General features: G+C 38.4%; 1 protein-coding gene across 1 annotated transcript in view; it reads right to left on the minus strand.

The window, feature by feature from the left end:
• Positions 1–3682: 3682 nt before the first annotated feature.
• Positions 3683–17322, minus strand: part of FASN3 (Fatty acid synthase 3) — a 57310-nt gene continuing 43670 nt past the window's right edge. Inside the window, exons 4-9 of the mRNA XM_017612988.1 lie at positions 7418–8695; positions 6715–7327; positions 6364–6638; positions 5954–6303; positions 4782–5874; positions 3683–4679 (exon numbers count right to left, since the gene is read on the minus strand). Of these exons, the coding sequence (XP_017468477.1) occupies positions 4002–4679; positions 4782–5874; positions 5954–6303; positions 6364–6638; positions 6715–7327; positions 7418–8695 (4287 nt within the window). The 3' untranslated portion in view covers positions 3683–4001. The remainder of the gene's footprint in view (positions 4680–4781; positions 5875–5953; positions 6304–6363; positions 6639–6714; positions 7328–7417; positions 8696–17322) is intronic.

Below are 17322 nucleotides of genomic sequence, written 5' to 3' on the forward strand. Positions count from 1 at the left end.
AATAGAGCAGCCTCCACGGCAACCCATAGTCCGCCCGTGCAGCCCCACACACTCACACAGCAACCACACACAGTCGCCACAACACAACAACATACCACAGCCACCACAGACCACATAACACACACAACCGCACCACCACCCACACGCCGCCGCCAACAACTCCTGGTTCCCCCTACAATCTGCACGGTATGTCAGACCAGAATATTCCGTAATGTGACATCAGTCAAGTGCAACACCTGCCTTGGCTGGTGCCACTTTAGGGCATGTTCAGGTCTGCGTACCACGCGAGATTGGACGGGGAACTTCGAGGGCCCGTGTTGCGCTGCTCGGTCGCAGACTTCAATTGCGACGCCCCCCACCACCACCACAGGGCGGCAATCACCTCAGCAGCACACACAGCCAACGGCGGCAAGAACATACACCTCACTCACACCCCACATCACGACACGTCTCCCGAACCACATGAAGCTCCTCCAATTCAACTGTAACGGGCTACAGAGCAAGATTGAGGAGATAACCGCCTTCATGTGTCGGCATGGTATATTAATAGCTGCGGTCCAAGAGACGAAGTTGCACAGCAATTCAACTTTGTTGAATTGTGCCGGGTACAACGTGCACCGTCGAGATCGCGAGCGAGATAATGGTGGTGGCTTAGCGTTCATCACGCACCACACCGTGCAGTATCGTCTTATCGAAGCAGACATCGACCGCAGGGATACCACCCTAGAATGTCAGGGCATCGCTATCCGGTCAGGCGATGTCGAGCTCGAAATATTTAATATATACATACCCCCTGTCACCTGCTGCCCGGCAGGATATCACCCTGATATAGGTGCGCTCCTCAGAGGTGAAAACCGTATGGTAGTAGGTGACTTTAATGCGCACCACGATCTTTGGCACTCAAGCCTGTCAAACGATCGTAGGGGAACAGACTTGGCTGAGCAGATAGACGATTCGACATTCTGCACAATGAACGACGACGCACCCACCAGGATTATGGGTAACTGCAGTAGCTCGCCAGACATCACAATAGTCAGCGCTGGTCTGATAAACAGCATAACGTGGCGACCTATGCTGACTCTAGCATCAGACCATCTACCCATAGTCATCTCGATTGATAAACCAACCGACTTTGCCTCCGCCAAACACCGGACCTATATCAACTTTTCTAAAGCTGATTGGAAAGGTTACGCGGAGTTTACCGAAAACACCTTCGCAGCGCTCCCCACACCAACCGACGTCCATCTCGGTGAACGTAAGTTCCGCAGGGCTATCACTGCTGCTGCAGCTCGCTTCATACCGGCAGGATGTATATCGGACCCACGTCCAAACTTCCCTGCCGAAGCGGCTGTTCTAGCCGATGAGCGTGATAGCCTTCGTCAGGCCGATCCCGGAGATCCCCGTATCAGGGATCTCAACGCGGAGATTCGGCAACTTGTAAACGTACATAAGCGGAAGAAGTGGGAGGAGCATCTGAAGACTTGCAACTTCACCTCTGGTGTGAGCAAGCTTTGGTCAACCGTGAGGTCATTGTCTAATCCGACGAAGCACGACGACAGAGTCGAAATTTCCTTCGGCGACCATGCTTCGTCGGACCCGGAGCGATGCGCGAGCTATTTTAGCCGGCAGTTCATACTGCATCCTCCGGTGGACAAAGCCAAGCGTCGAGTGACCAGAAGGCTGCACAAACTGCCAACAACTTGTGCCCCCCTTGCTTTCACTTGCGGTGAAGTTCAGGTGGCCATCGGGAAGGCGAAAGCCTCCAAAGCCATGGGTCCCGACGGAATATGCATGCTGATGCTGAAAAATTTGGGTCCTGCGGGGGTAGCGTACCTAACGGAGGTCCTCAATTTGTCAATGGCCACTCTCATCATCCCAGACATCTGGAAGGTGGGGAGAGTGGTCCCACTGCTCAAACCGGGGAAACCTGCAAACAAAGGAGATTCGTATCGTCCGATTACACTCCTTTCCCCGGTAGCGAAGACACTCGAGGCCTTGCTACTCCCGTACTTCACAAATCACCTGACCCCAGCGAAGCATCAGCATGGTTTCCGTAAAGTGCACAGTACAACAACAGCACTTAACGCCATAAACACTCAGATAACTCGTGGCCTTAACCGTAACCGTCCCTGTGAGAGAACGATTCTAGTAGCGTTGGACTTGTCAAAGGCGTTTGACACCGTCTGCCATTCCACGCTACTAGAAGATATAGAGGCCTCCTCTCTCCCACAGAGGCTCAAACGGTGGTCGGCAAATTATCTGAGTGGTCGACATTCGTCGGTAATGTTTAGAGACAAAACGAGTAAGCAGCGAAAAATAAAACAGGGGGTTCCTCAGGGTGGTGTCCTTTCCCCGCTACTGTTTAACTTTTATATTTCAAAGCTCCCTCAACCACCAGAGGGAGTCTCGATTGTCTCCTATGCCGACGATTGCTCGATTATGGCGACTGGGAATGGAATTGATGACCTGTGTTCGAAAGTAAACGGCTATCTCTCCGAACTTTCTCGCTTCTTCACTGCAAAGTGTCTAGCCCTCTCCCCTACGAAATCCTCCGCGACCCTGTTCACAACCTGGACGAAGGAGGTCAGGCTACCGCTGGGGATTCACGTCGATGACACACCAATTCCGACGGTGAATAACCCCAAAATACTCGGAGTAACATTCGACAGCCTGCTCTCCTTCTCTGCGCACTCAACCGCTATTGTCAATAAAGTACAGAGCCGCAACAAGGTCCTCAAGTCGCTAGCCGGCAGTACTTGGGGCAAAGACAAAGAAACGTTGCTGGCAACATACAAGGCAATAGGCCGGCCGGTTTTGAACTACGCAGCGCCAGTGTGGTCGCCAGGGACTAGTAGGACGCAGTGGACGAAGCTACAGACTGTACAAAACACCGCACTCAGGACAGCGACAGGATGCCTCTTGATGTCGCCTGAACACCACCTGCACGGCGAGGCGCAAATGCTCCCTGTAAAGGAGCATAATATAATGCTCTGCAAGCAGTTCCTGATCGGGAGCCACAGAAGTGGCCACCCAAGCAGACAGCTGCTTGCAGAGGAGCCCTCGCCTAGGCACGTCAGGAGGCATCTATATGAACTGACGGACGAAGTCCAGAGGTTCATTAAGCAACCTCTGGACCCGACAGCGTACAGACAGGCCCTGAACGGCATTCACAGGGACTCAGTCTCGAGTTATGTAGACTCTAGACCTGTGAATGCCGTTCTAGGCATACCACCCCCGGACATAGACGAGACGGAGCTTCATCTGCCTCGGGAGACACGCACAACACTTGCACAACTTCGCTCCGGCTACTGCAGCAGGTTGAACTCCTACCTGAGTAGGTTGAATGAGGATGTGCCGAATGAATGTCCGGCATGCGGAGAGACCCCACATGACTCGAAACATCTCTTCGCATGCCCGGCAAACCCGACATCCCTAACGACCTTGTCCTTATGGGCAAACCCCGCAGAAGCTGCACGCTTCCTAGGGTTGCCGTTAGTGGAACTTGACGACAACGACTGAGATACCAACCGATCTGGGCGGGGTTGTTGTAGCCGCTACAACAACAACAACAACAACGGCCCTGCCTATGAGTGGTCAACGAAAACTAGAGAGCCTACGAACGGCCCTTGCAGAAATTGGCAAAGGATAAGTCGAATAACTATTGTGGGGCCTGATAAGAAGAATAAGAAGAATAAATCCGAAATTTACCGACATCTTGCAACAATCAATACTAAGATATAACATGCTTTTATCACAAATTTTGTTCGTGTAGGATGCCAGGCTAAATTTTATTATTATTTACTTATTATTATTATATTATTTATAAATTTATTAATATTTCCCAGCGAAAAAGTGTAATGAACTCTATGCCGCGAGTTAATAATATTTTTTTCTTTTCATTAAGGACATATTAAATTGTCTTATGAACAAATTATTCAAAGCACTGTGAACATATACATACCTCCCTACATTTACAAATGTAAATAAAACTTAAAACTATTTTAAACCAAAGGAACAACAGGTTTTACATTACGTATGTACTCTTCAAACGTTCTGTCTTCCTGAAGAGCTGGATCCATTTCATTAATGATCTGAGGTAAAATAGGGTTATCCAACATTGAGGTATGATTTCCCTCAATAACTTTGAGAACTACTTTTCCTGTAGTAATCTTTGATAGACAATAGTCCTCCTCTATGTCTTGTAAAGATACTTCAGCAGGCCGTATTAAGACTATTGGTGTTGTCAGTAAGTCAATTGTATCCAAATTATAGTTAGCAGCCATACTTATACGTCGAAACATTGCATGCACCATTTTGTCTGCGTATTCATTGCTATATAAACTTTGCTTATTTACATAATCCATAAATCTAGTCATTTTATCATTTAATTGATCAAGTTTGCTAAATTCCAAAACAACCGATTCTTGAATCTCGTCTGGGAATATTTGTTTAACAATACTGGAAAGAAGTAAATTATATAAATTACTATCAGTGAAGTCTTCTCCAAGATGGGCAAGTGTTAGTTTTTTTAGGAAATGTGGAGCTCCATCGATGAGTAAGAGTTGGCCTCGATAGCCAGATTTTTCTAGCATTGCAGCCAGTTGTAGAGCAATAAAGGATCCATATGAATATCCAATGATGTAGAAAGGCTCTGTAGCTTTTAATTCTGCTTTAACGTGCTGTAAAATGGTTCAATGAGAAAAAATAAAGAAGTTAAAAACTATGGCATAGAACTCTTTGTTACTACTGCTATCAAATAAAATATGTATGTATGTACTTACATCAAAGCAAGCTTCTGCAACCTCTTTAACTGTGGAGCAATCTGCGAATTTGTGAAGTTGTAGAACATAACAGCGATTGTTTATAAGTTCTCCCATGTTGTACCATGCTTGGCCGGCTGTGCCTTCTAATCCTGGAATTATTATATTTGGTGGCATTGATTGTTTTGTAGTATTTGCAGCTGTCTTAAGAGGTATCATAATTTCATTACAACGTGATTCATCTCCCAGATTTCTTAGCAAAATCTCCATTCCAAGAATGTTACTATCAGATGTAAAAATCATTTTTACATCTGAGGATTCTTTTTCTCGAGCATCCGCATATTCTTGCAACTTTTGGAATGTTAGCGCACGCAAATCTTGTGGCGTCAATGTGAGATCAAAATCTCTTTCTAAAGTTTGTTTTATTTCAACAGCCATTAAAGAATCCATTCCCATTTCTGAGAGTGTTGTTCCCAGGGAAACAGATTTTAAATCGCGAATGCCCATAATGTTCATAACAGTTTCGAGAACACTTTCATTTCCCATCCGCCCGACTCGCTTTTCAGCAACTACCATACTTGAAATGATTGGTTCTTGTACAGATAACAGTATGTCCAACTCACACAGGCAGGATGAGATACGTTGCTGTAAAGTCCCACCAATCTCCATGTCTATTTTATCTTCAGCCATGTCAGCGACCAAACCAACTTCCCCAACTGCTCCCCACTGTATTGCTTTTCCAGGATAGCCATGCTTAACACGGTCCTCTACAATACGCTCCATAATTGAATTGGCCATTCCGTAATTGGTTTGCCCGGCATTGCCTCGGCCACATGAAACACTTGAAAATACAACAAAATGTTCTAGATGGGGGCAATCAGAACGGGTTAACTGGTCTAAATATTTTGTGGCAATGGCTTTGGGAGCAAAGCTTTCCACAAATTTTTCTTTTGTTTGATTTGGAAATATACCATCTCGTAAAACCACAGCTAAATTGAATATTCCTCCAATAGGTGCATATTGCTTAGCTTGATTTAATAATGCTATGCAACCCTCAATGGTACAAATATCAAACATACTAACAATAACTTCACAGCCGTACGTTTTCCATAATCTAAGAAGTAATAACCGTTGTTAAAAATAAAATTACTAAAGGAAATGTAGAGCATGGAGTAATATTTTTTAATACATACGCTATCCTATAAGCCTGGTAATCCTTTGATAAACCCCGTCTTGAGCTTAGAATGATTTTTCGTGCTCCTCGTATGGCCATCCAATCAGCTAATTCTAAGCCGAATCCACCTAGACCTCCAGGTATTATATAGCTTAGATCGGCTTTAAAATAAACTTGATGTAAAACTCTGACTGGCAACGTTACTAGCGATTCCGGATCCTCACGGACTTTAATTAAGACTTTGCCAATATGTTTTCCTCCAATAAGGTGTCTAAATGCTTGTTCAATATCCTCAGCAGGAAAAACTGTCGATGGCAGCGGCTGAATAATACCTTTTTCGATATCAACATCAATTATATGTTTTAAATACTGTAAATGGATTATTAAATTTAGCGATTACATGCATAAATCTAACCGAATTAAACTTGCATTAATTTCTTTATCTAGGGCGAATTCCAGCCTATCGGCCAGGACTGCATGAAAAGTTATCTCTTTGAGAAAACAACTCATTCCAAGTTTTGTATCATTAGACATATCGAATTTTCCGATTTCTAAGAAATGCCCGCCGTATCCCAAACAACGAACTGACGCCAATAATTTGTCTTCAGCTAATGAGTTGAGTACAAAGTCAACGCCCTTGCCGTTGGTTTCACGTTGTATCATCATTTCAAATGATGTATCTCGAGAGTTGCCAATGTGACATTCTAAAAATTTTCAGAGATTATATTATTAGTACCATATGTATATGTGAATCTAAATACTATAAGTGTTAATTAATACCTTTTAATTCGGGGAAAGTTTGCAATAAAAATTGTTTCTTTTGTGTGGTACTGCATGTGGTAAAAACTTCAAGCTTGTAAGCCAAAGCGACCCTTATGGCTGCAAGGCCAATTCCACCTGTTCCAGCATGAATAAGAATACTTTTACCCTTTCGTATATCTGCAGTCATGAAGAACGCATAATATACGGTAATGTAAACAACTGGCACTGTGGCAGCTTCTTGTAGAGTCCAGTGATCAGGAACATCCCAAATAAATTTTGATGGTCTTTCGATGAAAGATGCGACACCGGCTTTGGCTACCATACTCATAACGCGCTTACCAGTCTTTGTGTTTATTCCAGAAAATTCTAAGCCCAGAACGCACAACTGATCCAGACGGCTACTACCATATAATTCAACAGCCAATCGGCCCGTTGCTAGCATAACATCTCTGAAGTTAAGGGAAGAGAACACTATCCGAACCGAACAGCTATTGATGTCTAAAGGGCCCTCCAACCAACGCAAAGTAGACAAGTCACCTCGTTGCATAACATTTCCATAAATATGTCCTGATATTGGCCTTGGACAAAATTCACAGGGCAACTTTAAATGTCTGTAAGAACCCCATTGACCCTATTAAAATAAAAAAGCAGTTAGTGAATGGAATATATTTAATATACCTAAGTATTTAATTAATTATATTGCGCGGTTTGCATTGCGTACCTTGTGGTATACGTTTATGGCAAGGCCTAAAACGAATTGATGATTATAGAATGGATCTTTCAGATCAAAAAGAGGCGCGCTCTTATCATCTATGTAAAAGCAAGTTATGAGGCTTCCCTCTGGCTCCTTTCGTAAGCAATTTACAAGTCCAATAAGGCCATTTGTACTTTCGTTGAAGGAGTATAGGATTACTGGTGTTTTGTTAGATAAGGCAGTTTGAACCTGAGTAATCCATTCAAACTCAATATCTTCTTCAGAAACTTTTAAAACCACTGGTTCTAATGTGAGTTTCTTAACGACCTTTTGGAGTAATAATATGCGTTCTTCACTAACCAAAGCCATATCTGCAATTAAATTAAAATTTTCGAAAATCTTAAGGCTTTCTAAGGCCAATGGAGCTTTTTCTTTAGAAATTAGGTAGCCATTTTCTAATAAACTTTTGTAAGCTGCGTTAACCAAACTGTAATTATTTTCTTTGGAAAGGTTATTAGCGATGATAAAATTGCAATTCGTTTGATTTGTAAATTTTGCGGTTTCTATATGAACTCCTGGTATTTCGTCATTCTTTTGATCTGTGAAAAACAAGAAATCGCCCGTAACCAGTGGCAAATCCTCTAATCCTTCAACAAATTTAGATATGATTGGTTTATAGCCATTCGCCCCTATTTCCACAACTTTCATTTTTATCGAAGGACTGTTTTCTAGAGCTAACTGTACACACATGCGAACTGCATTTGTTGTACTAAAAGCGCGTGTTGTAAAGTGCGGCGTAAATTCATATTTTTCTAGCACAGGAATTCCAGGGGATTTTCGTCGCTGTACAGGGCTTGCATGAAGTCCAATCAATTCAATACCACCAGCAACAATGCGATCATATTTTGGCTCAACGTAGACATCAAAAACGCGATTTTCCGAACTCATTTTTGTCATGAGGTCGAAATGGTGTAGTCCATAAATGCGTAATTTTCTAATTTTTGTTGGAATAAGCAAAGTGCGGGAATCAGTGCATAAAATTTGGATTTGTAGCATTGCATCCATAAAAGTGACCCAATTATAATTCCACTCCACTCTACCAAATAATCCGTCGCCACGAGCTACGTTGACAGCACGAAAAGCACCATTGTAATGATACCCTCTTAGTCTGAGCTCTTTGTAGAAGTCTTTCTTAGATAGCATCGGAAAGTCTGATTTATTATTGAAGTCGTAGACTTTCGGTATTACTGGATTTTCGATTTCATGTATACTTCCAGTTACAACCAAACTTCCGGACTCGGTAATCTTTAAGTTTCAAAGCAAAACATTGTTACATTTGCATACGATATATAATATAATACAATAAATAATATTTATAATGTATCTATAGTGATATACAGAAGTATATCATATGTATATCAGATGCCTTATTTTCTCCATACATTTTGCTGAAGTATTTCAGATCCTCCCTCCAGCATCAGAATGCGAAAATAGGACACTAAAAACCCATCAAAGTGGAACAAATTTTAGTATTGCAAAAACTGAACGTGCTACTCCGATATCCGCGATTTAAAAGATTGTTTTTTATAGAAAAACATTCAACTTGCACAAGAAAAAACAAAGGATATCCAACCTTAGGTACAGGGCTGCCAACTTGGCTCAAACCGTGCCATTTTTGGCCCTATTTTAAATCAAATGGCACTTAATTTTTGAATTTGGCACTTAGTGCCAAAATGGCACTTTTTAAAAATAGTAATATTTCAATAAACTTTTCTGAAATCCTTCGCGTGTACTTCTTTTTCTCAACTAAAATTTTCTAATTTTTAAAGATGATTCAACTAGAAAAAGAAATGTGGTTCTTATTTTATTGCTAAATGGAAGGGATTAAAAAGGATGGCACCAATTTTGGCACTTTTATTTTTCTATTTGGCACATTTTGGCACTTTTTTATCCTCAATATGGCACCTCATAGCTAAGGATAGTTGGCAGCCCTACTTATGTAGAATAAGCCACTAAAAACGCAATTACCCACGGACGTTAAAACGGAGAACGTGTCAGCTGACACGATCCATCTTATGGGATCTGCGTATTAACGAAAACTCACCACCGCATGACCTTGCCGTTGACGTTGCTTCTCTCTCTCTCTACCAACAGCAAATTTGATATGTTTCAACGCACTTCAATGGTACGCTACGTACATGTTCGTGGATAATCGCGCTCTAAACCGAATAGCGTAGTCTGTTTTTAATACAGCCAACCTTAAAGTTACCCACACGGCCAAAAGTGACTATTTGGTACTTTTTTCACGAATTTTAAACTGTTTTAAACTGGATTTTTCAGATAGTAGTAATTTTTCTAAAATTAACATACTTAAAATTGTAGCTAACTTGCACCCGCTCTTTCACATTGGGTATTTATAGTGTATAGATAGCAACGAAAAATAAAACCTACCTTAAAAAAACTGGAGAGTGGTTACCGGCTCTCAATGATCAGTATAACGGGTGCCTTGAGGACTAAATCCGCTGTGACACATCACGCAATCTTAAACATGCAAACTGCGTTGCAAAATATTTTTTATTTTTTTCACTTTTATTTCAACATACTTTGATAAAAATAAAAATAAAATATTTCACACAAACAACAATATAATCGACAATCGCATGAGGCAAGTGCCTGAAAATTTTAAAATTCACTTAGTGGCATTGTGCTACTATGATAGACGGCCGAGTAATCATAGTCAACTTATGTACAGTAGACTGCATCACTCCCCATACTCCACTGGAATTATTAAATCTATTATATTTTAGGACTTCCGCTAAAATATCTCGCAAAAATGCTAAGATTTACGTGAGCTGGACCGATTTGAAAGTAACTCCAAAAATTGAGTTCTTTATTAATTAAAACAGGTTTTTTTTTAATTTTTTGAATAAATTACCTCAGTTGACTGAACAGTTTAAGCTTAAAAAGTTTGCATAAAAATACTTTAAAAAAATATTCTACGGAATCATAGTAATGAGATTTTTGATGCTGTATTTGCACTTTTTTCAAAGACTGGTTTAAGAAAAACTTCAATAACCCAGCCAAAACCTTACCAATTTAGAGTTATGAGGTATCATTGGTAAGGTATTTTCTCACCCTTTTAATTTCTTTGCGAATAAGCTCATTCAAAGTATGAAAGAGAAAGGTGAGATAAACGAGTGTCATTCCATGTTGAATTAAGATGTGTTGGTATTGAATAAAGAAAAAATTGGGACGTGAATGAGGTTTTTTTGCAAAGAAATAAAAAGGGTGAGAAAATACCTTACCTCTGATATCTCATAAGTCTATATCTGTAAAGTTTTGGAGCAGTTGTTCAAGTTTTCTTTACACAAATCTTTAAAAAAAAGTTAAAAAACAGCATCAAAAACCTCATTATTATGATTCCGTTTATACAATTTTTTAATATTTTTATGTAGATTTTTTAAGCTTAAACTGTTTTGTCATCTGAGGGGATTATTCATAAAAATTCCATTTTTAGAGGTATTTTCAAACCGGTCGAGCTCACGTAAATCTTAATATTTTTCCGAAATATTTTGGTAGAAGTCATAAAATATACTAGGTTTGGTAATCCCGCCGGAAAAACCGCAACATTTTTAGTGATGCAGTCTAATCTACAGTAGTCGAAAAAATTAAAGCCGCACCAAATTTTCACAAGTTCTAAATTATTATTTTTGTTGTTATTTAATTTTGGTTAGTTTTTTATAGTTCATTCTTTAACAACATCCGTATAAATACAAGCTTAAAGGCAGTGTCACATGATTGGGTATTTGCCAAAATTTTGGTGTAAATCGTATCCCAAATATTTTTTTTTATCCCAATCACGAAAATTAATTTGTTGAAATTTTTCAGTATAACATCACTGTATGGTACCAATCTTTTGACAACAAAAAAAAAGTTCCCTTTTTTTATTTTTTACCAATAGTCCAATATAAAAATATAGCAATCTGTACAAATGTACCAATCGAGTGCCACTGCCTTGAATATGTATGCAACTAAAAAAAAAAAATAAACAAATTTTCGTAAGAATTTCGAGTTTTTAATTAGATCCTGAGTATGCAGTTTTTTAGCCCATTGAATTCTAGTAGAATAAAGTACAAGTTTCAATTGGCTAAAAACTACGATTGATTTTTTAGAAGTTTTAAAAAACCTCGAAATTTGTACGAGACTTTGTTGATTTTTTTTTAACATTGCACAAATTTAGAAACTTGGATTTACACGGGTTTTGTTAAAGAATGAACTACATTTTTATGATAGAAATAACCAAAATTAAATAACAACGAAAATGATACGTTAAAACTTGGCAAAAAGTGGTTTGACTATAATTTTTTTACCACTGTATGTATTTTTTAATATCTTTAATTGGACATGCACATTGTACATAAAGAAAGTACATAACAAAATAAAATTTGAAAATTTTTTTATATATGTATGTATAAAGAATTATGCATTTTTACATTATTTTATTTGATTCCTTTGATTGTACATGTTAAATAAAAGCTAGTTTTTAAAAAATATTTTTTTTTACATTATTTTATTTTGAACATTTTAGTTTTATTTTACATAACCCGGACATAATATGACCTACCATTTTTCCATTATCTGTTTATAGCGCTTTCGCACAAGGCGATTTTTCAGGCAACTTTTGCGTTCAACTCACGCAGGGTTGCACGAAACAAATTGAATGGCTAAAAATATCAAAATATAAAAGAATATCAAAATATTCGTCATAAAAAGGCGTTTGCATTGTTCAACTTTGCATTCTACTTTAGGTTGAACGGCCTTTCAACTAATCGCTTTCAACAAAGTTGGTCGCCAGCCAACATATCGAACCCCAACCGCCAAAATAACGTAAGCGACATTTTTTCAAAATTTTCTTTTTGATGCAGAAATATTCCTTGAGCATCTAGATGCATTTCTGCATCAAAAATAAAATTTGGAAACAAATGTCGTTTGCGTTATTTTGGCGGTTAGGGCTCGATATAGCCATTCAACTTTTTTTCGTGCAATCCTGCGTGAGTTGAAAGCAAAAGTTGAACGCAAAATCGCCTCGTGCGAAAACCTTTTTAGGCTGGGCAAAACACGTTGAGTTCAGGTAGCTAAAAAATTGTGCAATGGAAAAAATGGCGGAAAGTTAGCAACTTTTGAACTGAGCGTTTCTAGGACAAACAGCCAACGTTTAGACAATAGCTATGTAAGTCTTATGAACGCGCCCAATGTGTCACGAATTAAATAACACAGGGATAACTGCTGATTCATTGAAACTAATAGCGTTTTCTTTTCTCAAAAAAAGTTCTGCCCTTTTATATGGGAACTCTTGCTTTGCGTTGCCCTGAAACCTGAGAAAATGTTCCGTTCTTTTTATGGGAATGAAACAGAAAATATACTACTCCACCACAATTTATTTATAGAACTTAATAAAGCTGAATTATTCACTTGGCCTGTAAGTCTTTAACAATTTTAAAGCAAAACACTTATTTCTGATAGGGCAAATAATTGCATTTTTACAAGATTAAATTAAAAATCAACCATGCAACTCTCACCCTCGCGTTTATTTGAGGGCAGAAAAGGCACTTTCGCCGGATCAGAGCGCAACCTGCTGAGAAAAGAACACGACGCCTTGTGAAAGGGCTGAGAAAAGAACATGAAAATGTGACAGCACTGACACAAGGCAGAATAAGTGCAGCCTTTTTTCGAGAAAAGAAAACGATATCATTTCCGGTATTTTATCTGGCCAAAGAGTTCACATAGAATCTATCATACCAGCGCCTGAAACTATACTACATAGTTGCGCCGGCAAATTACGCTCTGCTATCACTAACAGTAGTGAACACGCTGTAAATGAGCTGTTAGATGAAGATAAACATAGGGGCTGCGAAAACGTTAAAATTTAAAGCTAAGATAAGTGCATAGTATACATTAGGTTTTATGCTTGTTCTGTATCTGGAGATTGTTGCAAATTATTTGGAAATTTATACACACTTATATCAGAGAACGTATATTTCAGAGAACGTATATTTATTGAGAAGGTCCAAGAACTGTGAATGCCACATTTTTCGAGCCAACTGAACAAGCGAAGCGCATTTTAAGAGCGATAAATATTTGGAATACTTAACAGCGAAAGCAAAATACAAAGCAGAAAAGAAGAATGTTACAGAGCTAAATCTCACGAGAGCGTTTGGAATGTTAATTAAATATGAATATTGATGATTTTTGTGATAAGTGTTTGATTTTTTGAGAAAAAAATTCTTTCAGTAAAAGAATTTAATTTTTTTTCGGTGATTTCTACAAGTAACATGAAATTAAATCGAAAATATTATATAACATTTTCAGATTTTTGTGACATTTTATTAGTGATTGCAAATAGAAAACTTGTAAAGTTTTATAATTGAAAATCTAACGAAATATTTCACAAGAAAACATTTTTTGATAAAAAATCCTTTTTTCCGACGATTTCTACAAATACCGTGTAGAATAAATCGAAAATGTTATACAGAATTTTTTTAATTTTTGTAATATTTCGTTAGATTTTCAATTATAAAACTTTATTGGAGTAAAATTTTTTTGTAAATAGATTTTTAGGGGAAAAAATTTATTTTCGGTGATTTGTACAAACAACGTTAAAATAAATCGAAAAAANTACATATGTAAGCAATTGGCAAATTCGTAAGTGATTTGCCGTCGGCATTTGAGTTGAAAAATCGACTTTTACTTTTTTACCGATTGATATGGTAGATGCTACGCTATTTTCAATGCAACGAACCACAGTTTTCTAGCTGCCTTAGTTTTTCCCCAAATTCACTTCAAAGATGGATACATTGACCNAAAATAATAGCCGTTTTCGTTGTTCGGAGTTAACTCAAAAACTACTGCATAGATTTCAGTGAAATTTTTAGAGGTCATATCTTACATATATGGTCCTATTATAGACTACTAGAAAACTCGCTAGGTGGCGCTGGGGTCAAACTATTCATAAAAGTCGTATTTATGAACCGATTTCGTTCAAACTCAAAACGTGTGATACCTCCATGATGAGAAATAAGTATACGAAAAATAGACCCGCTAGATGGCGCTGGAGTCGAGTTATTTATAAAAATCGTATTTATGAACCGAATTATTTTATATTCAAAATGTAAGCTACCAGCATGATGGAAAAGACGTTTACCAAAAATAGACCCGCTAGGTGGCGCGAGAGTCGACTTATTTATAAAAGTCGTATTTATAAACCGATTTCGTTCAAATTCAAGCAACCTGCATGATGAAAAAGGCATTTGGAAAAACTGATTTTGTTAATGCAAATTCGAAACGTTTATTACTTTCATGGCGATTGTTTTTCATTCGAAACATATACATATGTACATTCATACATAAAATGATAGCCGTTTTCATTGATCGGACTAAACTCAAAAACCAGTTAAATTGTCGGAGGTTATATCTTGCGTATATGGTCCAATTATAGCCTACTACACGCTGGTGGCGCTGAAGTAGTGTTACTTATAAAAGTCGTATTTATTAACCGATTTCGTTCAAATTCGCAAAGTGAACTACCTGTATGATGAAAAATTCGTTCCCTAAAAATGAGCCCGCTATATTGCATAAAATCTCATTGAAATTCATAATGCGTATTTATTTCATGACAAGCAGTGGTTTTCCAGAAAAGGGACCTAATGGATTGCGCTGCAGCCGAAATATATAGAAACCCACACGGGGTTTGGTCTGCTTTGGCCCTATATTCATCTTAGACGAATTTACTTTTCATATGCATGTAAAGACCGCAACATTCTGTAAGCGCACCTTTGCCTGACGCTCTCATACACCCTAAATGCGATCTTGCACCTACCTCCGATTGACGAAATTGCTCGAGGCGGCCGTTATTACAACAGTAGTAGTACAAGACTCAAAGAAACCAGTTCACAAATATTAAGGTAAATTGTAAAAGTGGCAAATTGACAAGGAAAGATTCGACCACATCCGTAACACAAGGAACACGGTAGGTATATGGCTCAATTTGAACGAAATTTAAGGGATCACACGACTCAATTAGTCAATGTACGGGAAAACTTTTCATCCTCTGGGGGCGCGAGGATTCTTGGCCCTCCTATAACTGAAAACGCTCACCTGTGCTCTTTAGTTTCCTGATAAGGACTTTTATTGGCTTACATGGTGTACGGACCAATGTTAAAGTTGCAAGATCATAGAAGAATACTACGCACGCTTGGCAGAGGAAATAAGACCATCGGTGAAACTCATGACANGACTAATCTCTAAAGAGAGTATTCCGAGATTGCTCTCAATCGGGTACAATTGGGCATTAATTAGTCGCAACTAGTCTCATACGGGTACTAAGGGAGATCAATTGGTCTCGACTCATACCTTATGGGTATAGTTGGAGATCAATTAGTCCCCAACTCATCTCTAATNACTTTACAGACCGCTTTTGCTTCTAAACGCTATTTTTGTATTGGCCAACATAAAAGATCTTAAGCAAAGCGGGCATTGGCTAGTTTTCTAATAAAGTCGTGTAAGTTGCCATTGGATGGGTGCCAGCTTCGCTACTCACAGAGAACGTATATTTATTGAGAAGGTCCAAGAACGAATCAGCGTGGAAACTGTCAAATACCAACAAAACTGGCGAAGCGCATTTTAAGAGCGGCCAGCTAGAGACAATCAAATTTTAACAGAGTCCAGCCAGAGGCAAAATAAATTTAACAGAAATTGTCTCATCAAAGCAAATGCATGTTTTTCTTGTTAGACAGCGAAATGCTGACGGATTTTTACGTTTTTACAACGCTTTTATTGTTCTTTAAATTGGTTAATTATTTAAAATAAATGCATGCATAGGTCGAAATATTTAATATGTACATATTGTGTACATGCATATGTATGCGAGAGATACAATTTTGTGAATCTAAAATGCGAATGTTATGCAAATACATACATATGTAAGCAATTGGCAAATTCGTAAGTGATTTGCCGTCGGCATTTGAGTTGAAAAATCGACTTTTACTTTTTTACCGATTGATATGGTAGATGCTACGCTATTTTCAATGCAACGAACCACAGTTTTCTAGCTGCCTTAGTTTTTCCCCAAATTCACTTCAAAGATGGATACATTGACCAAAAACGCAAATGCGCACTGTTTGGTGGTTTGGTGTCGGCATTAAAAGCGAAGCAAATCGGTTTTTATATATTTAACGATTCTAATGGTAGTTTATAGACACGATATTTTCAATGCAACAAACTGCAGTTTTCTAGCTGCCTTAGTTTTTTCACAAATCCACTTCAAAGATGGATACATTGACAAAGAACGTACAAATGCATTGATTGCACTGCATGGGTTAACTTCAAAGTTGTTTTTGTCGAAAAGTTATTTATATTGAGAAAAACTGTGCATTATCATTTTTCACTGCTATACTCGTATTATATGTAAATAATGGGACATATTCATAGTTAAAATAAAGTCGACACTAAAGTTAGTTGCAGCTTTTCACATCACTTTCAGTGGATTTGGCATCTGTGAAAAAAAAGATCCAACTAACTTTCTTCTTATTTGGGACTGAGAAACTTCAACTTGGAGTCGACTTTATTTGGTCTGCGAATATGCCCCAATAGTTTTGGAGTCAGATGAAAATGCATTTCCCCTTGCATATGTATGTACAGTTGTCCACAAAATAATAGGAGTGCGATATTTTGACCAGTTTTGGCTATTTGTCTTTTGTTTATTTAATGTTTATTATTTTTTTATAAAAGCCTAGCTGGCTATACAACAAACACCATATAAATTCAGATTTTAAACTTTGTATAAAAATTATAAAAATTTTGCAATTTTTCACCCAAATTTCAAACTTTTTAATCAGAATCTTTAGAAAAAATTCTGGTATGCAGTTTTGTAGCAC

The sequence above is a fragment of the Rhagoletis zephyria genome, unplaced genomic scaffold (assembly GCF_001687245.7).
Source record: "Rhagoletis zephyria isolate East Lansing unplaced genomic scaffold, Rhagoletis_zephyria_1.1 Rzeph_scaffold_00595, whole genome shotgun sequence".
In the NCBI taxonomy this organism is placed as follows: Eukaryota; Metazoa; Arthropoda; class Insecta; order Diptera; family Tephritidae; genus Rhagoletis; species Rhagoletis zephyria.